We start from the raw sequence: 20,369 nt of genomic DNA on the forward strand, positions 1-20,369 counted from the left end.
GAGAGAGAGAGAGAGAGAGAGAGAGAGAGAGAGAGAGAGAGAGAGAGAGGAGAAGGGGGCCCCGCCCCACCCCTGCACACACAGTAGGACCCTTTTCAGCAGTGCACCAGCTAGAAGTTGTGGCACCCGGGAGAGGAGTGTCTGCCTTTGCTGCCACGTTTCCTTTGTTTCCTCCCCTTGTGTAGGGTAGCTGGCACATGGAGAGAAGTAGGTTTTATAATCAGGTAGACGTGATTTCTGTCTTGGGTTCCTGCCCACTTGCCCTTTGAGCTAAGCCAGAGGACTAGAGTCAATGACTCAAGTAAGTGTCATCATTGCAGTCTGCCGTGGCCGTCAGCATAAAGTGCGTTCTGAGGCAGAGTCTGTGTTCATGTGACTCTCACCAACCATGCTAAGGGAAGGTACTTCAGCTATAAGAAAGTATCCTCCCATCTTCCGGAACCTACCCCCTTCTGCCACTCTGATGACGGTAGCTACCCATGCTCTTTATGCTGGGAGATAGGATCTTTTTCCTGTCTACTCTGCCATCCCCTCCCTCCCTCCTAGGTAAGACATTTAGAACACTGCTTTTGATGACAGTCCTGTCGAGAGGGAGAGAGACAGAGAGAAAACCTCTGTGTACTTTGATTTCGAATATGTCATCTAACTAGATGTTCCAGCCATGCTGTGTGTCTTACAATATCAGCACATGGAAAGCTGAGGCAGGGGCATTACAATGCATTCAAGGCCAGCCTAGGCTGCTTGGTAAGTTCCAGGGTAGCGGTATGTGTTAAGACCTTGTGTCAAGAAAGAAAAAGAAAAAAGAAAAAGGGAGGTGGAGAGGCGGCCTGGGAATGTAAATCATCTGCAGCTTGCTTGCCAGATGCTTGAAGCCCTGGATTTGATCCCAGGCACCTCAGTTGGGGGTGCTGGCACACAGGTAACCTCAGCACTGAGAAGGCAGAGGTGGGTGGGTCTGCGTGTGTTCCAGGCCAGCCAGGACTACACAGTGAGACCCTGTATCAGCAGTGACACAGAATACTCTTCCCTCTGTCAGAAACCTCAGCTCTCTGCTGTGCCAAATTTAGCATAAGCCTTGTTCTTGTCTCCTGCAGATCTGTGGCGTCCTGGAGCAGTCCACCTCCCCAGCCTTGAGGCTGACCCCCATCCCGAGCCTCTTCCCTGACCTCCAGGCCTACCTTCAAGGCAACACCCAGGTCTCTCGCAAGAAACTTCTGCCTGTGCTCCAGGAAGCCCTCTCAGCCTACTTTGACTCAAGGAAGATGCCTCCGGGGCAGCCTGAGGTAGTGGGAATGTCCAGGGAGCAGGCGGACAAGGAACTGGACAGGGCAGGTAACTCCCCGATGGCTGGACTGAGTCAGGATGACGAGGACCCTCCGCTGCCCCCCACGCCCATGAACAGCTTGGTGGATGAGTGCCCTCTGGATCAGGGGCTGCCTAAGCTGTCAGCCGAGGCTGTCTTTGAGAAGTGCAGCCAGATCTCGCTGTCCCAGTCGGCCAGAGTCTCCCCATCAAAGAAGTGACTGTTGGGAGGGGTGGGGAGAGTGGCGGAGGTGGCTGCCCACCTCAGGTGCATGTTTGGAGATGTCTGACCATTTCAGCAAGCGTGTCTGTTGCTCCAGGATCTGGTGTACTGTTCTCCTAAAGCTGGGAGGGAAGAAAGCAGCTGCTGTGAGAATGGCTTCCTGCCTCTCCCAGCCAGTCTCTACCAGTCAGACAAGTTTTATTATTTTATTATTTGATCTGCACTGATTTTCCTCTGTTCGAATTTTGATGGGTATGGTGTGATATGCCACTGTCCTAGCAGAGCGGGACTGAAGGAATGTAGACCCCATCTCCGTGTCTTCAGAAGGCCCATGGATCTGTCATGAAACCAACTACTTGTCTTCTTGAATTCTCCATTTCATTTTTTAAAAGTTCTTGAGACAGAGACCCATGTAGCCCAGACTTGCCTTGAACTTTATATGTGTCTGAGGCGAGCCTTGAACTCCTAATCCTCTTGAGTGGAATTGTAGTCATGTATAACCAACCATACCTGATTAGTCTCTCATCTTTTTTTTGTTTGTTTGTTTGTTTTGTTTTTTTTGAGACAGGGTTTCTCTGTAGCTTTGGAGCCTGTCCTGGAACTCACTGTAGACCAGGCTGGTCTCGAACTCACAGAGATCCGCCTGCCTCTGCCTCCTGAGTGCTGGGATTAAAGTCGTGTGCCACCACTGCCAGCCTCGTGTCTCATCTTGCACCTGTGGCTGGACTTCCTATTTCTTTGCCTGCTTCTGTCCCAGGGTCACAGGAAGCCTGAGGAGACCGGGAGCATCAAGAGGTTCTTGGCTTCATGGAGCACCCAGGAAGGCTGTTCGTACCTTGTAGGCATTTTTTTCCCTAGGAGGGCAGAACTCGATTGCGCCATGGATGTCTCCCGCCTCAGTGGCTCTGGCAGGCTCTCGTCTATCTTTTCTGGTGTTGCTCATGTTAAAGAAAGCATGGGTGGGTCTTCTGGTGAGACATTTTTCTATCTGTAAATGAGGGTTAGGAGTAGATGTTCCCGGTATCCTGTGACTTGCCCCCTCTTTATGTCAGCCTTTCCCTCCTCTGCTGTCTTCCCTGGGAGTGCTCAGAGTTGCTGGATTGTGTGTGTTTATTTGTGATTGTACCAAGGGACTTAGCCTCATGTAGCATGTACAGGGATACATCATGACCCGGCAGCAAGCTCTCTCCCAGTGACTGGTCTGCATGTGTGGTCTCTCCCTCTCCCCCCTTTTTTTTTTTCCCGGCCAGCCTATTTTCCCTGTTCTTACCCCATTTAAATTGCAAACAATATTGATGAACTGTAGGATGTGGCGGTTTGGGGCAACCCGACTTCACTTTAGGGTATGATGTCTGTAAGCCATTGGGAACGTGAACTATTGGTGCGATCACAACCAAAGGGATTGTGTCCTGTGACTTTGGTACTTTGTTTTGCATTTTTGTTTTGTATTAAATACTTTCTTCCTGTTTGAGGTCTTGTCTCTTTTTGTAATCGGGCCTGGAGAGTGTGAACAGCATGCAGCTCACCTAGCTAGCCTCCCTGTGCTCTTCTGATAGTGGCTCCACCTCCAACAAACCCCTCTCTCGCTCCTGCTCTGTTGACTCAACCTTCCCTATGTGATTTCTGTCACATAGCTGTGCTTAAAATATTCCGTCATGGCCTCAGGTTGGTTTTTGTTGGTTTGTTTTTTGACCAGGGTTTCTCTTTGTCTCCCTGGATGTCCTTGAACTCGCTCTGTAGAGCAGGCTGTCCTGAAACTGAGACCCACCTGCCTCTGCCATCCTAGTACTGAGATTAAAAGCGTGCACCACCATGACCTGGCCTGTTTTGTTTCTTTTCTTTCTTTTTTTTTTTTTTGAAACACTCTCCCAAACTGCCCTTGCTTATCAAACAACTGGAGCTAACCTCTAAGGCTTAGCAATCCTCCTGCGGAAGCCTCCCCTTGCTGAGCTGCAATGTGAGATGCCCAACTTGTCTTCTCTTTTCCTCATGCTGGGAAAGCAGGTCCAAGATGGACTTAAAGCAGAATGATTCCTAGCCTTTCGTGTGTGTTTCTGGTGACTGAACCTAGGGCCTCATGCATGCTGGGCCCGTGTTCTGCTGCTGTCCTCTTTTTAATGGTTGCTGCCTTTGAAGCTACGGCTGTCCTAGTCAGCAACCACAGCTCTGCCGCTACCAGCGGCCAGGCTACAAGTAGCGCAGCCTGAGGAAATTCTGTTCCCTCTGGCACCACACTTTCAGAGAGAACTTATCTAAGTCTCCGTTCCCCCTAAAGATCTCGTGATTCGAAGGTTGAGGTAGAATCTTGCTCCCTGGAGTCTGAACAGCGCGCAGCTCACCTAATTAGCCTCCCTGAGCTCTTACCACCTGGCTCCACCCTACTCCTTCCCGTCAGCTAGTTGCTGGCTCAGCCTCCAGACTGCCGGTAAATTTTATTTAGTCAAACACATCTTTGCATCATTAAACAAGTGTTCTGAGCATAAATAAAAGTAACACACCTTAAAATAATATTCTACAACAGTCTACCACTGACCAGTTTTAACTTTGTAAGACAGGGTCTCCCTAAATTGCCCAGGCTGGCTTTGAACTTGCAGTCCTGCCTCAGCCTCCTGAGTAGCAGAGGTTACAAGCCCTCACCGGGACCTGCTTTTAAAAGCTACCTGCTGGGGTTCCAAGATGATGTGGACAGAGGCACTCAGTGCCAAGATGACCAACTGAAGTTGATCTTTAGGTGGAAGGAGAGTACCAGTCTCACAAGATGTCATACACACTAAATCATATTTTAAAAATAAGTTAAACCAGCCAGGTGGTGGTGGTGCACACCTTTAATCCCTGCACTTGGGTGGCAGAGGCAGGCGGATCTCTGATTTCAAGGCCAACCTGGTCTACAAGAGCTAGTTTCAGGACAGGCTCCAAAGCTACAGAGAAACCCTCTGGGGGGAAGGGGGCGGTGGTGAGGAGTAAAAGTAAAACCTAGCTCCTAAGGAACCGAGGCAGAAAGATCACCCACACTTTCCCCCCATCATTCTGTTTGAATGTAAGACACTGAAAAATAAAGGTTTGGGGATTTGCCTTTATGGATAGGCACTTATTCAAGCAGGAGGACCCAGGTTCGGATCTCCAGAACACACAAAGGCTGGGCAGATTGTGCGTCCAGCTCTTGGGGAATTGCTGGGGTTAAGCTGGCTAGCTAAAACTAGAAGAATCAATCATTGAGCTCTGGATTCAATTGTGTAGCCCGGCCTCAGATTTTCTGGGAAAGATTCTTATCCATCATTAGCTTCAGGCTTCCCCAGTAATGCAAAAACATAAAATTATCTTTCCAGCACACCCCCCCCCCCTTAAAAGAGCGAAACAAGGGACTTCCAGGTCATGAAGAATCCGGACTGGAGAACAACAATCGGCCACCCTAGAAATCTCACTCTCCACCCGAAAGCCCGCCCCCACACGAGAGGCTGGGCTTTGGGGCAGACCTGCTCCTTGGGAGGGGAGGTGGCAAAACCTGTTTGAAGATGAGGTTGCCTCCCTTCCACACCTCCTTAGAGGCCAGAGCAACAGCTGAAACAGAAAAGGAAAGAGTGGTGGGGGCTGGGGTCACAGCCTCCTACCCTTCATAAAGTGTTGAGAGAACTCGGGACGCCGAGGAAGATGGGGACTGTGCAGGAAACGGGGAGACTGACGTTAGGAGGAGCAGGGTGAGTAAGGGCCCTGACTACAGGCAGAGAGGGCGGTTCCAACCAGTCAGGGCTTCCCGGATTCCTCAAAGAAGAGCTCAAAGAGGAGGGACAGGGTGGTTTGAGGCAGGAACGTGTACAGAATGGAACAGTTCCACAGTTGAAAGTTCCTATCTTACATCGGATAGACCACCTTTCTCTTTCTTATCAAACCCCCACTCTCTAGAATGGAAATCTGGGCCAGAGCTGAAGTTTTTTCTTTTTTTTTTTTTCCGAGACAGGATTTCTCTGTAGTTTTAGAGCCTGTCCTGGAACTAGCTCTTGTAGACCAGTCTGGCCTCGAACTCACAGAGATCCGCCTGCCTCTGCCTCCCAAGTGCTGGGATTAAAAAGGTTTGTGCCACCACCGCCTGGCCAGAACTGAATTTATACCCGGGTTCTGCTTCCCAGTGAATCTGTCCTTTCTCCCTGTCTTTAAGACTTGCCTCATTTTCCCAGCACAGTGGAGGGAAGGCGGGGCTGATCAGGTGCCATCTCCTAGTGCTTTTCTCAGGGTTAACTGGCCAGGTTTGTCTGGGCTCCCGCCAGTTGTGGTGTGGGATGCCTTCCGTGCCTACACTGCAGCTGAAGTCACTACCACAGAGGCAAAGGGATTGCCTGATGGCCCTGCCTCTCTGCTAAACTCATCCGTAGGTGGTTTGATTCAGCCGAGTGGAAAAGGTAGAATATCTGTATATGGAGACGAGTGTCCTCTGTGACACGTTCTTCCCGCTAGTGTCTGCCACCTGCTGTCTGGCCCCGTAGGATACTGAATAGGTTGTCTCACAATCTTTTCTTCTTGGGGGCCGGGGCTGATGTCAGGGCTGGGGAGAAGGCAGGAGCCGCAGAGCCAGGAGCAGCCCTGAGACTCGGAGAGCTGGAGCTGAGGGAAGAGTGGCAAGACGAGGAGTTTCCCAGGTAAGGGAAGAGCCTTTTGCCTTCCTGTGGCTCTTCCAGAGGACCCAGACTTGATTCTCAGAACCCACATAGTGACCCAGGACCATTCTTTACTCTAGTCCCAGGGGATCTGACACCTTCTGGGCTCCAAGGGCGCCAGGCACATGTGTGGTGCACAGATAAACAAGTAGGCAAAACACGTAGCCACAGAAACAAAATCTTTAGGGGAGGGGAAGAGGCAAGGAAGAAAACAGTCGTGGTGGAGCGAGAAAGCTGAGGACACCTGCTGGGTGCTGGCCGCTAAGTCTCTGTTCCATCCCTATGTGCTAGATTGCTTCCTGAGGAGGCTGGCTCAGCTGCAGATCCCGAAGACCCTCAGAGAGACTCACAGGCCGGTAGGGCAAGGCAAGTGGGAACTAGACCTCGAGTCTGACTCTACTCCTGGGGCTGTTTTGTTTTTTGTTTTTGGTGTTTTGTTTTGTTGTTTTTTTGAGACAGGGTTTCTCTGTGAATAGTACTGGCAATCCTGGAACTCACAGAAACCCACCTGCTTCTGCCTCCCGAGTGCTGGGATTAAAGGTGTGCACCACCACCGCCCGGCTTCTGGGGCTGTTTTTAGGCAAGAATCTTTACTGTGTAGCTTCTGTCCTTTGCACTGCTCTTTCTCCTTTCCACTTGCCCTGTGTCTCTTCTCTGTCTCAAATTCACAGGTATAAGCTTTTTTGTTGTTTTTGATTTTTCGAGACAGGGTCTCTCTATCTGGCCCTGGCTGTCCTGGAACTCACTCTGTAGACCAGGCTGGCCTTGAACTCACACAGATCTGCCTGCCTCTGCCTCCTGAGTGCTGGGATTAAAGGCATGTGCCACTACTGCTTAGCTGGTATTAGCTCCTTTAAAATTTTTCTTTTAGGTGTTTTTTGTTCCTGTTGTTTTGTCTGTTTGAAACAGTGTCTCCCTATGTAACCCTAACTAGCCTGGAACTCAACTGTAGACTAGACTGACTTTGAACTCAGAGATCTGCCTCATGGGCTCTGGGATTAAAGGTGTGTGCCACCACGCCTGAGGTATTTTTTTTGACAGTCTCTACTCTTAGCCCACGTGTAGTCTAAACTGGCCTCAAACTGGCAGCTCTCAGGGCCAGAGAGATGGTTCAGTGAAAAGCACTGACTGCTCTTCTATTTGATTACCAGAATCCATGTGGTAGCTCACAACCAGGGGGTCTGACACCCCTCCCTGGGCTCTTAGAGCAACAGGTGTACATGTAGTGTACAGACAAACATGCATGAGAAATACCCACACACATAGAAAGAAACAAGCAGACCAAACTTGCAGCATCCTGCTGGCCCTGCCTCCCAGTGCGGTAGCTGCAGATGGGAGCCACCACACCTGGTTTCACGGCTTCTGTACATAGAAGTCCTTGTGTGTTCAATTGTTTGTTTTGATGTAGAGACTCATGTAGCCCAGGGTGCTCTCTGTCTTGATTCGTAGTCAAAATGGCCTTTAACTTCTGATCCTCTTGTCTCTTTTAGTGCTGGGATCACAGGCCTTTGGCTCCATCCCACACAGGGCTGTTGAATCACCATCAACTGGCACGGGTTTTCCATTTGGGTATTTTCCCCTCCTGTCTTCCAGCCACAGGTACCCCCAGCACGCTGGCCCTGTGTGGCCAGCGCCCTATGCGGAAGCGTCTCTCTGCCCCAGAATTGCAGCTGAATCTGACTGAGGGAAGAGGAAAAACTGGAGCTTCTCCCAACCATTCCGAATCTTCCTCTTCGGATGGCAGCTTGGACCTGGAGGTGGATGAGCTGGAGACACCATCCGACTCCGAGCAGCTTGACAGCGGACATGAATTTGAATGGGAAGGTAGGTGCAAACCCAAGGATGGGGCTGATAAAATCGAAGGGGACAGAAATGTAGGGCGGGGAGAACGGATGGGATGGGATGGAGTGGGATGTTAGGAGAGTAAGCAGGGGCTGAAGTGATGGCTCAGTGGTTGAGAGCACTGGTTGCTCTTCCAGAGGACCTGGGTTTGAGTCCCAGCACCCACATGACAGCTGTCTATAACTACAGTCCCAGAGAATCTGCTGCCCTCTTCTGGCCTTCAAGGGCACCAGGCATGCATGTGGCACATATACATACTTGCAGACAAAACACCCATACACATAAAATAATAAATAATCCCAAAAATAAATTATAGTAGCTAAGTGAACAGACCAGAAACATTTCCTCAGAAAGGAAAGGAACAGCTTCCAGTACGGACAGGAGATCAGCCAAGGGCTGGAAGGGGAAATTTGTTTAGAAAAAGACCTAAGGTTGACATGGTGGTTCAAGCTTTTAATCCCAGCACTTAGAAAACAGAGGCAGGTAGATCTCTGAGTTTGAGGCCAGTCTGGGACACATAGTGATACCTTGTCTCAAAAATAAGCAAACAAACTAACGAAAGAAAAATATTGAGATTAAAAAAAAATGGGGGCTGGAGAGATGGCTCAGTGGTTAAGAGCATTGCCTGGTCTTCCAAAGGTCCTGAATTCAATTCCCAACAACCACATGGTGGCTCACAACCATCTGTAATGAGGTCTGGTGCCCTCTTCTGGCCTTCAGGCATACACACAGAAAGAATATTGTATACATAATAAACAAACAATCAAACAAACAAACAAATAAGAGCCAGGTAGTGGTGGCCTGTTCCTTTAATCCCAGCACTCGGGAGGCAGAGGCAGGGGGATTGCTGAGCTCCAGGCCAACCTGGTCTAGAGAGTGAGTTTCACAACAGCAAAGGGTATTATTGCACAGAGAAATTCTTCTCAAAAGAAAAAAGGAGGAGGAGGAGGAAGGAGGAGGAAGGAGAAGGAGGAGGAGGAGGAGGAGGAGGAGGAGGAGGAGAAGAAGAAGAAGAAGAAGAAGAAGAAGAAGAAGAAGAAGAAGAAGAAGAAGAAGAAGAAGAAGAAGAAGAAAGAAGAAGAAGAAGAAGAAAAGAGAAGAAAAGAAGAAGAAAAGAAAAGTAAATGCCTGCCCCATGCTTTCCTGGACTAAGACTGAATTCTTACTACTGTTGTGTTGGGACAGGAGCAGGATCTCTATTGTAACCCAGGCTTGTCTCATACTCAAGATCTTTCTTGTCTTGTGCCCGCCCCCCAGTGCTGGAACTATGGTCACCAGATGTCACCTGACTGGCCTGAGGTTATCAGAACAAAAGGCTGGAGGGGGGACAGAGGGGAGGAGTGGGGTGCTGCAGGCCTGTGATCCAGCTCTAAGAGGGTGGAGGGGGAGTGGGGTGCTGCAGGCCTGTGATCCAGCTCTAAGAGGGTGGAGGGGGAGGAGTGGGGTGCTCAGGCCTGTGATCCAGCTCTAAGGCTGAGGTAGGAAGATTGCTAGGATTCTGAGGACAGTCTAGGCTCCAAAGGGAAGCTTGTCTCCCCAATGAACTAAACAGACACATAAGGTGCCCTGCTCTTAGGAAATCGCCACTGCCTAGAAGTAATCCAGCTGGAGGTCAGGCTCTGTGTGGCTGTTAGGGACAGCAAGGAGATGCTGAATCAGGGGTCACATTTCTCAGGGTTAGAGAGGGTAGTGAGTCAGGAGTGGCGCCCTGGGGCATTCAAAGCTTGAAGCCTGACTAGACACAGAGCTAGGAGGAAGAGTGTGAAAAGCTAGCACTGGGTTATGCTGGCAAAGTTTGTGTCATGGTGGCTGCTATGGTGTAGACTTCCGCGGACTAGACAGTGAAGAAAGACACGAAGGTTTAATCATGGGATGTCTGGTCACGCATAATGGCTATAGACTGAAAACAACCTCCTTTGGCAAAGTCCTTGCCACACAAACATGAGCCCCTGAGCTACATCTCCACAACCCAGTTTTAAAAAGCCAGAGCTGGCTCTGGTTGCTAGCACACTTTTTTTTTTTTTTTTGTCTGTTTGTTTGATTTTTGTTTTTTCAAGACAGGGTTTCTCTATGTAGCCCTGGCTATCCTGGAACTTGCTCTGTAGACCGGACTGATCTTGAACAGTTCCACCTGCCTCTGTCTCCCAGTGCTGACATTAAAGGCTGCCCCCGCCACCCAGCTGCTGGCACACATCTTTAATCCCAGCACTCAGGAGGCAGACATGGGCAGTCTCTGTAAGACTGAGGCCAGCCTGATCTACTTATTGAGTTTCAAGGATAAATAGAAACATTCTGTTTCCAAAAACCTAAACACACATACAGACACCCACAAAATAACAGCAATAACAACAAACAAACAAAATGATTAATCAAGAAATTAATTAATACATAATGAGTTTGAAGCCAGCCTGGGCAGTAAACAATGAGTCCTAGGGCAGCCAAAGCTACAGGGTGAGACCCTGTCTCAAAAAGAGAAGAAGGAAAGAATCTTGTAGGAGTGTGTGAGCTGGAGACTGTCAGAGAAGCCCCAGCTCCAGCTCCGGGCGGGCTAAGGTGGGAGGACTGAAAGTTCAATGCCTACATGGAATACAAATTGAGACTTCATCTAAAAGAACCAAGGAGGGTGGGAATGTAGCTTAGGTCAGAGTGCTGCTTGCCTATCATGCCCAGAGACCTGGGTTTGAGCCCTGGTAGAAGCTGTGCGTGGACAGGCACACCTGTAATCCCAGGGGTTGGGATTCAAGGTCATCATTGGTTACTTAGTGAACTGAAGACCCGTCCAGGTAGCTTGAGATTGAGGAGAAAGAGAGAGAGGGAAAGAGAGAGGCGAGAGAGAGACAAGAGAGCACCCTAAGGAAAAGGGGAAAGTTAGGGAAAGATACAAAAAGTTGAGCTCGTTGAGTAGTCCCAACGCTCGGGAGACAGAGGCAGGCAGCTCCCTGAGGCCAGCCAGGGCTACACAGAGAAATCCTGTCTGGGGAAGAGAGAAGAAAAAGATAAAAGATAAGAAATATTGAAACATGAGAGGGTAAATAGTATATTCAGTCAGATGCAGTAGTGGACACCTGGTAATCCCAGCACTCAGACTGGGCCATGGTGGCACACGCCTTTAATCCCAGCATTTGGGAGGCAGAGGCAGGCGGATCTCTGAGAGTTTGAGGCCAGCCTGGTCTACAGAACGAGTTCCAGGACAGCCAGAGCTACACAGAGAAACCCTGTCTCAATGAATGAATGAATGAATGAGTAAGTAAATAAATCATCCTAGCACTCAGAAAGGTGAGGCAGAAGAACTGAGTTGGAGACTAGCCTGAGCCATGCAGTGGGACCTTCTCTCAGAAACTCAAACAACAAAGATTTGAGGAGAAACTCCAGCAAACCAGCAAATTACAAGAAATCTGCCTTATGCACCCCCCCCCCCAACACTGTGTTTTAGATGATTTGCCTCGGGCAGAAGGCCTGGGGGCCAGCGAGGCAGCTGAGAGGCTGGGCCGGGGTTGTGTGTGGGACGTGGCTGGAGAAGACGGCCATCGCTGGAGAGTGTTCCGGACAGGACAGCGAGAGCAGCGAGTGGACATGACCGTCATTGAGCCCTATAGGAAAGTGCTCTCTCATGGAGGTAATGTCAGAGGCAGACTGGGCATTGCGGGCCAGTGAGTCAAGGTGCTTGCCATGCGTGCCTGGCAACCTGGGTCTGATCCCCAGAACCCAGGGAGAGGTGCAACGAGAACTAACCCCGCTAGCTAAAGTTGTCCTCTGACCCCCACATGGACCCATCCGTGCACGTACACAATAAATGAAAACATGAGCTGTGGCAACAGCCGCACTGAGAGGGCCCAGCAGGCAGGAGATCCTGTTGCTCCCGCGAAGCAGCTGGACTTCCCAGCAATCACATGACAGCTCACAACTGCCTGTAACTCCAGTTCCAGGTGCTCTCACAAGCTCTTCCCTTCCCCGTGGTGCACCTGCATACATGCAGGCAACACACTCATACACAACATAAAAAACCACACACACAAAGAAGCCTCTGGTAGCTTGACTACTGTTCCGTAGCTGGAGACTCAGTTGTTAGGTTTAGCATCCTTTCTGACTTCCCAACACTCAGTATCCCTTATCCTAAGTAGAAGTACTGTTTCTTTACAGATTTGTAACTGAGTAAGTTTTTCTCATATTGGTCCCCAGGTTACCATGGTGATGGCCTCAATGCTGTCATCCTCTTTGCTTCCTGCTATCTACCCCCAAGCAGCATTCCCAACTACACCTATGTCATGGAACACTTGTTCAGGTGAGGTGGAAACCCAAAAAGGCTTGTAAGGGGGACTAAGGGAGGAGAGTGGCAAAGACCCTTGGTCGAGAATCTCTGCATTCATGTGTCTGAGCCCCCGAACACACAGCATACACCTCTGCTGCAATGTTGTCCCCAGGTATATGGTGGGAACGCTGGAACTGCTGGTAGCTGAAAATTATCTGCTCGTTCACTTGAGTGGAGGCACACGCAGGGCCCAGGTACCGCCTCTGGGCTGGATACGCCAGTGTTACCGCACCTTGGATAGGAGGTGAGACCCCAGGGCAAGAGGGACACAGCTCTCTGCTATGGTGTCCTCATTTTTCTATAGTTTTCTTCTTCCATTTGATCTCTTTGTTGTTTTCCCTCTTTCTTTCCTGAGAATGACTTGCTACACAGCCCGTGTGGTCCTCAAGGTCCCTTTGTCCCGCCCAGCCCATCCTTTTGAGTACTGGGATGATGGGATTGCTGGCCTGGGTCACCATCCCTACTCCCTCCTTTCTTTGTCCTACATCTCTTCAGAAGTGTTTCCTGTTGAAGCCCGTCGAGTCAGGGCCGTCTAGCCCTTAGGACTAAGTGCACTGTGGACAGGTCACTTAGCTTTCCTGTTCAGATTCCTTGTGACTCCCCATGGCACGCTGCCCGCACCCGCAGTCTCTCTCCCTTTCCCCAGTCTTGCCACTTCCCTTCCACATCTCCACTGCTTTCTCTTCCTCTTCCTTCATCCCCGATGTTTAAATCATTCCCCTCATTGTGTTTGGTTTTGTTTGTGTGGTTTTTGTCTTTCAAGAGAGGGTTTCTCTGTATAACAGTCCTGGGTGTCCTGGAATTCTGCCTGTAGACTGGGCTGGCTTCAAACTCACAGAGATCTGCCTGCCTCTACCTCCTTTGGGATTGAAGGCGTGCGCCACCACCGCCACTATCCAGACATTTATTTATTTTTATTGGAAATAGGGTCTCATATAATCGAGGCTCGCCTTGAACTATGTAGCCAAAGGTGACCCTGAACTCCTGGTCTTCCTGCCTCTCTGCCTCCCCAGTGCTTGGATAACAAACCAACCACCACCACGTCTGTCATGGCCATCTCGCCCTTGTTTAATTTTCTTCCTGAATCGTTTCCATTTTTCCTCCTTGCTGGTCTTTTTCCTCCTTAAGAGCTTTGCTGTTTCCTGTTTGGAGGAGGAGTTCATTTTATATAGGGGCTCATGTAGCCTAGGTTGGCTTGGAATTCTCAGTGTAGCCCCAGTTGTCCTTGAATTCCTGACCTCTTTGCTTCTGCCAAGGTCACAGCAGAGTGCTCAGAGCACAGGCACCACAGGTACACCCAACTTCCTCTCGGACTGCGTGGTGGAAACGACGCAGAAGGAATCTGTGTGGGTTGGAGGGAACTGAGTGGCAGAGACAGAGGAGCTAGGAAAGGATCATCCTCTAAGCTTAGAGTAGAGAGGGCTGCGTAAATTGGGACAAGCTCAAGTCATGGGGATTGTTGAATTAGGAGCGGCGGGCTGCGTCCCCGGCACCTGGCCGCCCACATGGCTAGCTTATGCCGCGAAATAATTACACGGAAACTGTATTCTTTTAAACACTGCTTGGCTGGGCTAGTTCCAGTTTCTTATTGGCTAGCTCTTACATATTAATCTAACCCATTTCTAATAATCTGTGTAGCCCCATGAGGTGGCTTACCAGGGAGGATCTTAACCTGCATCTGTCTGACGTGGGAGAATCATGGCGACTCCTCAACTCAGCTTCTTTTTCCCAGCATTCTGTTCTGTTTACTCCACCCACCTAAGGGTTGGCCTATCAAGGGGCTTAGGCAGTTTCTTTATTAATAAGAAATCACTCCCACATCAGGGGATTAGGCACAGCTGCCAGAGAAATTTGGAAGAGAGACACTGAGGAGCCTGCAGCGTTGAAGATAGCCTACCTGTTCCATGGACTAAGGCAGAACAGGGAACATAAAGGTCATATTGGATTCTTCCTCAGGCTTCGGAAAAACCTTCGAGCCCTGGTGGTTGTCCACGCTACGTGGTATGTGAAGGCATTCCTGGCACTGGTTCGGCCCTTTATCAGGTACTAGTTCAAGACACAACTGCAGACATCCCTTTCTCTATTGTCACTACTGCCGGTAAGGAGGTGGTACCCTACTCCTTTTCATCCCTGCCATCCCGCTCGCCCCACTTCTCTGAGCTCCTCCAGTGCAGTCTCCCGATACAGAACATAATTGATGTATTCTCTCTTCAGTTCCAAGTTCACACGAAAGATCCGATTTCTGGACAGCCTTGGGGAGCTGGCTCAACTCATCTCCCTAGATCAAGTCCACATCCCTGAAGTTGTCAGACAGTGAGTCCTGCACTTAAGGGTGCTGGTTGTCCTGTTTCTTAGTGTCTCTGGGGAGATAGAAAGAACTAAGACACGTAGGGGGAAACCGCATACACCTAGAGAAGAAGTTAAGGACACTATTATATTTGTCAAGAACAGTGAAGGGGGCCAGGGAGATGACTTAGTGGGCAAAGGTACTCGCTGACAAGCTTGACAACTTGAATTTGACTTCCAGACCCTGGTGGTGGGATAAACCCACAGCATGCATGTGTGCACATTCATAAATAAATTAAACCTAGTTTTGGTATGTAAACAAAACTTAAAGAACAAATAAAAAATTATATGCAAGAGATGCTGAGGAGGCATCAAACAAACACTAAAACAAATTATGAATAGGTAAACCAGCAGCAAAGAGACAGTAGCCAGTGGGGAGTATGTCAGTGAGCGGAGAAGGAAAGCGACTCAAGCACCCCATTTCAAGCTCCTAATTCCCCTGGCTTCTGTCCCCCAACCCTCTGTAGGCTGGACCAGGATCTCCATGGCTCAAAGACACCTAACACAAAACTGGACAAGGGGCCGTAGACTCAGGCCAAGATGGTGAATGCTCTGCACGATGGAGCTGTTCTGTAAATCATCTCATCCTGACCCCCCCCCCAAGTTCCACTGGATCCCCGCTTCTGGACACTGCCTTCAAGCTGGGATTTGAGGGTGGGAACCCTATATGTGGGGTGACTTGCACTTCGGCTTCCAAAAGGAAGACCGAGTGTGGTACTGGAAGAGCAGGGCTCTGGGTTTTAATTCTGCTTTAGCTATAAAACATGTGGGTCTCATATTCCTTCTCTGTAATCAAAACCTCTGGGATCCTTCCCAGATGGTTGTCTTAGCAGCCTTTTGAGGGGAGGTGGAGGGAAGGTGAGGGTTTAACCAACAACCACAGCCAGCCTGTCTGCTGGGATCCCAGAAGCCAGCTTGCAGACTCTTGGAGAGCCAATCCCTTAGTCTGCTCCTGTGATCCTGGGAAGAATTGCTACCAAAACTGGCGTTTTCACCCTTGTTAGTAAATTCAGACCTGTGGCCTTTAATAAACTGTGATGAGAGATTTAAGTCGAACAAGTTTCCTCCAAGTTCTTACATCATAATCCATCTTTCGGTTCTGGCACAGAATTCTTGCTCACCAGAGTTCCTGGTGATTTTTTAGCTCAGCCCCTGGGGCTGCTGGCCCTTTGCGGGGGAAGAACACTTAGGGGAGGGGCGTGGCACGCGCCTTGGGGAGGGGCGTGGCACGTGCCTTGGAGCACCCTTTTGGTCGGTTCACAGGACCTCGAGACCTGGAGGGTTGGTGGAGAGTGGAAGGGAGGGAGAGAAGGTAGGCGCCTGGGCCTACCTCTCGACCTTCCCAACCCCATGGTCCCCGCCGCCTGCTTGCTGCTCTGGGCCCTGCTACTTAGTTTGGGGCTCCGGGCGGCGGGGGCCCAAGACCAGACGTCAAACCCAACGTCAAACCCAACGTCAAACCTGACCTCAAACCCAACCTCAAACTCGACCTCAAACCCAACCTCAAACCCGACCTCGAACCCGACCCCGAACATAACTGGGATGCCGCGGATCAGCGTCCGCTTTGGCCCAGCCCGCAGCCGCCGGAGCACAAACGTCATTAACCGGAACAGTGTACATCGGAAGGTGAAGGTAACTCTAGAGGATGATAATGATGCGCTAGCCACTGCTGACCGCCTGGCCGCCCCGGCAGCAGCTGAGCTCCTGTCCACTGTGTCAGGTATTAGCCGGTCATCAGCGTCCAACTTCAATGAGTATGATGGCTCCTTGGAAGAGGGAGCCCTGATTGATGCCAAAAAAACCACCTACCCTGCAACTCTCACTTCGACCTCCAGTACTATGAGTGTTAGCACAGCCCCCGGGAGGTTTGTAGCCAATAGCCAGGAGCGAGAGATTAGGATGACCACCACCGATCTGCCACCCCTCACTTCAAAGCCTACTGTGGACCTGACTTCCGAGACTCTCGAGAGCACCTTGCACCAGTGGTCGACACCTGGGTCCACCCCGACCCCGTGGCGAAAAGCATCACCCACAGCCATGCCATCTCCTGAGGATCTGCGAGTGATGCTGATGCCTTGGGGCCCATGGCACTGCCACTGTAAGTCGGGTACCATGAGCAGGAGCCGCGCCGGAAAGCTGCATGGTGTTTCTGGGCGCCTTCGAATTGGGGCACTGAACGAACTCCGCACGGAGCACCGGCCTTGCACCTACCAGCAGTGCCCTTGCAACAAGCTCCTGGAGGAGTGCCCTTTGGACTCCAGTCTCTGTCCTGACAATGGCTGCAGTTCACCCACCACCAGGATGAGCACCACCTCTCCTCAGGCCCCTGTCCACCTGAGACGCAGACCCATCCTCCCACCCACTAGCCCGAGCCCTAGCCCTGCTCTTGCCTTTTGGAAACGTGTCAGGATCAGCCTAGAGGACATCTGGAATAGCCTTTCTTCAGTGTTCACAGAGATGCAACCAGTAAGTTGTTTCGCTGACGAGCAGGGCGTTCCTTGAGGGATTTGAAAAGTCGTGGTGTCCCAAATCTTGTTGCTAACACAGGCAGTATGCTCGGGGGAGCTGTTACTGACTTACCTGTGCAGTTGCTGAGTCGTAACGTGCACTGATTATCCTTGGCCCGTTTGGTGTTTTTGTTTGGTTGTTTTGTGGTTTTTCTTTTTTTGTGGGGAGGGGTGGTTTTGAGACAGGGTTTCTCTATGTAGCCCTGGCTGTCCTGGAACTCACTACATAGACCAGGCTGACCTTGAACTCAGACAGATCCTCCTGCTACTGCCTGGGGAGCTTTTTTTTTTTTTTTTTTTTTTTAATATTTGTGTGCACTTCTGTTGTGTGTCACTAAGACCTTGTGGAGGTCAGGACAACTGGTGGGAGCTGGTTCTTTCATTCCACCGTGTGATTTCCAGGGGTCAAACTCAGGTGGTTTGACCTGAGTCAACTCACTAGAGTGATCTTGACAGCCCCAGATGGTCTCTTATAAAAGCTCAGGATGGCCTCGAACTCTCTGCGTAGCCAAGGGTGCAACCACTTCTAGAGTGCTGGGATAACAGACGTGTAACAACCATGTCTTATCACTTTTTGAACACTTACTGGTCATCAGATTCTTAATTTCTTTTTTTAAAAAGGATTTATTTATTATGTATAGTGTTCTGCCTGCATATATGCCTGTATCCAGAAGAGGGCACCAGATCTCATTATGAATGGTCGTCAACCACCATGTGGTTGCTGGGAATTGAACTCAGGACCTTTGGAAGAACAGACAGTGCTCTAACTGCTGAGCCATCATTCCAGCCCCCGGTTATGATTATTATTGACCAAATAAAGACGACTTTACCTTTTTTCTTTTTGAGAATCTTAGTCTTGGCTAACCTCTACAACTTTCCTAACATGCTTGGCTATACTCAATTCATAGACAATGGACATGGGGCATATTAACCGATTAATGATTAATTAAGAGTTTAAAAAAATCATTGTGTAAATGTATTTTGCCTGTGTCTATGTCTGTGTAGCATACATTCCTGGTGCCCACGGAAACCAGAAAAGGGATGGTTCTCTGGAACTGTTAGTTTTTTTTGTTTTTGTTTTTGTTTTTAATATTTATTTATTTATTTATTATGTATACAATGTTCTGTCTGTGTGTATGTCTGCCGTCCAGAAGAGAGCACCAGACCTCATTACAGATGGTTGTGAGCCACCATGTGGTTGCTGGGAATTGAACTCAGAACCTTTGGAAGAGCAGGCAATGCTCTTAACCACTGAGCTATCCCTCCAGCCCCTCTGGAACCGTTGTTACAGAGGATTGTGAACAGCCATGTGGGTGCTGGAACTTGAACCCTTACTCTCTGGAAGGGCAGCCAATGCTGAGCCATCTCTCCAACTCTGATCAACACAGTTTGATTTAATGCATGGTAACAGTAACAGCCAATAGCTGAGCTCTCACTGCAGATATGGCACTTGAATCTGCCCTCAGCTTTTAGGGTTGTATTCTGTTTACTGATGAAGAGACAGGTTTACAAGCCAGTAGGGCCGGGGTAGGTAGTTCCGTGATCTTTCCTAGTCCATGCAAAGGTAATAGGTACAATTCCTTCACTGAAGAAAGAACATAGTGACAGCCACAAAACTGAAACCAGCTTTCCCACCAGGACCCAAAGGACTGTCCTTTTGGGACTCTCTCTACCCAGCAACTTAAAATTTCTCAAAGAAGCTGGGTGTAGTGGTGGTACCTTTAATCCCAGTGCTTGGGAAGCAGATCTCTGAGTTCAAGGCCAACCTGGTCTAAGTAGTGAGTTCAGGACAGCCAGAGCTACACAGCGAGACCCTGTCTCAAAACAACAAAGTTCCTGCCGGCTCAGACTGACTCTAGTCTCAGTCACTAGGGGTGACTGGCAGGGGAAAAGACTCAATAAACACAGAGCATACTTGGTGATTTAGCTGGTTCCTATTTTTGTTTTCCTCCTGGGGAGTCCAATTCCATTTTTAATATAAAAATAAAGCACTTGGAGCTGGAGATATATGGAGCTTGGTTAGTTGAGTCCTGCGCTGGATTCCCAGCAGCACAGACAGGGATGTTATAATCATGGGCTGGTAGGTGAGGGAGCTGAAGCTCCTGGTCAGGGGACTGGACATGCGGCTCAGCACGTAAGGGCATTTACTGCTCTTCCAAGGGACATCAGCTCCATTGCCAGCACACCCGTCAGGCATGCCAACCACCTGGACCCTGTGGGTACCTGCACTTGGACACACACACAATTAAAAATAAGTTCCAAAAAAACTACCCAACCAAACAAACAAAAACATAAAAGACAAAACTTAAGTTCCAGGTCCAGTCAGGAAGATGACTTGGCAAATAAAAAAGTGCCACTGTATGGCCATGCCCCCATTCCCACAAAAAAAAAAAAAAAAAAAAAAAAAAAATTTGAGGACAGGGTCTTATATAGCCTTTTCCAGTCTGGAACTCACTGTATAGATCAGTCTGGCCTCAAGTCCCAATTGCTAATATTAAAGGTGTGTGTAATACCTAACAAAATTAAAATAAAACATAAAAAAATTCAAGGCCAACCTGGACTACATAAGACCCTATTTTCTAAAAAAAGATACAGAATAAATGGAGAAAGCTAAGGAGAGAGCAGAGCTGGGGAGACGGCCAGGGGCCAGGGGTGAAATGCCTGCTGGGCAACGGGAGGGAAGTCCAGAGCCCCAGGCGCCGTTTATGGAGTCACATGTAGGCTCCAGTTCAGTGAGACACCAGACATCACACACACACACACACACACACACACACACACAGATAACAGACATCAACCACACACATGCACACACACACACACTTGGAGATATTAGACATCAACTACACGCGCGCGCGCACACACACACACACACACGAAGACAACAGACATCAACCACACACACGGAGATACCAGACATCAACCACATACACATGCATGCACGCACACACACACACACACACACACACACACACACACACCAGACAACCACCAAAAAAACAGACACGCGCACACACACGCACACACACACACACGAAATAACTTAAAAACACAAGAGATAAGTAGGTAAAAAAAAATGCTCAAACACAAAACATCTCTCAAACCACCATTGAGTCCATTTGTGCTGGCCATCCACTGCTGGGCCAGGGGCCTGCCTAAGTGTGGTTTATCTACCCAGAGAGATTTCACTG

At 49.5% G+C, this 20,369-nt stretch overlaps 3 protein-coding genes across 4 annotated transcripts in view; all 3 read left to right on the forward strand.

The window, feature by feature from the left end:
• Nucleotides 1–2,996, forward strand: part of Prune1 (prune exopolyphosphatase 1) — a 34,763-nt gene extending 31,767 nt beyond the window's left edge. Inside the window, exon 7 of the mRNA XM_050124577.1 lies at nucleotides 1,095–2,996. Coding sequence (XP_049980534.1) covers nucleotides 1,095–1,523 — 429 coding nt within the window. The 3' untranslated portion in view covers nucleotides 1,524–2,996. The remainder of the gene's footprint in view (nucleotides 1–1,094) is intronic.
• A 137-nt stretch (nucleotides 2,997–3,133) lies between these two features.
• On the forward strand, nucleotides 3,134–15,716 carry Bnipl (BCL2 interacting protein like). 2 transcript variants are annotated; one of them, XM_050124572.1, is made up of 10 exons: nucleotides 3,134–5,220; nucleotides 6,061–6,156; nucleotides 6,466–6,530; nucleotides 7,768–7,998; nucleotides 11,450–11,632; nucleotides 12,196–12,298; nucleotides 12,438–12,569; nucleotides 14,150–14,368; nucleotides 14,540–14,638; nucleotides 15,139–15,716. In XM_050124572.1, the coding sequence occupies exons 1-10, from the start codon at nucleotides 5,174–5,176 to the stop codon at nucleotides 15,197–15,199; spliced, it is 1,236 nt and encodes a 411-aa protein (XP_049980529.1). In that variant the 5' UTR covers nucleotides 3,134–5,173; the 3' UTR covers nucleotides 15,200–15,716. The 2 variants fall into 2 exon arrangements, with proteins under 2 accessions (XP_049980529.1, XP_049980530.1); XM_050124573.1 differs by having other exon boundaries at nucleotides 14,282–14,368; nucleotides 15,139–15,711.
• Nucleotides 15,717–15,929: 213 nt separating this feature from the next.
• Nucleotides 15,930–20,369, forward strand: part of CUNH1orf56 (chromosome unknown C1orf56 homolog) — a 12,676-nt gene continuing 8,236 nt past the window's right edge. Inside the window, exon 1 of the mRNA XM_050124574.1 lies at nucleotides 15,930–17,137. Coding sequence (XP_049980531.1) covers nucleotides 16,022–17,137 — 1,116 coding nt within the window. The 5' untranslated portion in view covers nucleotides 15,930–16,021. The remainder of the gene's footprint in view (nucleotides 17,138–20,369) is intronic.

Source organism: Alexandromys fortis, unplaced genomic scaffold (genome assembly GCF_014885135.2).
Source record: "Alexandromys fortis isolate MF-2015 unplaced genomic scaffold, M_Fortis_MF-2015_v1.1 scaffold_218, whole genome shotgun sequence".
NCBI classification, from domain to species: Eukaryota; Metazoa; Chordata; class Mammalia; order Rodentia; family Cricetidae; genus Alexandromys; species Alexandromys fortis.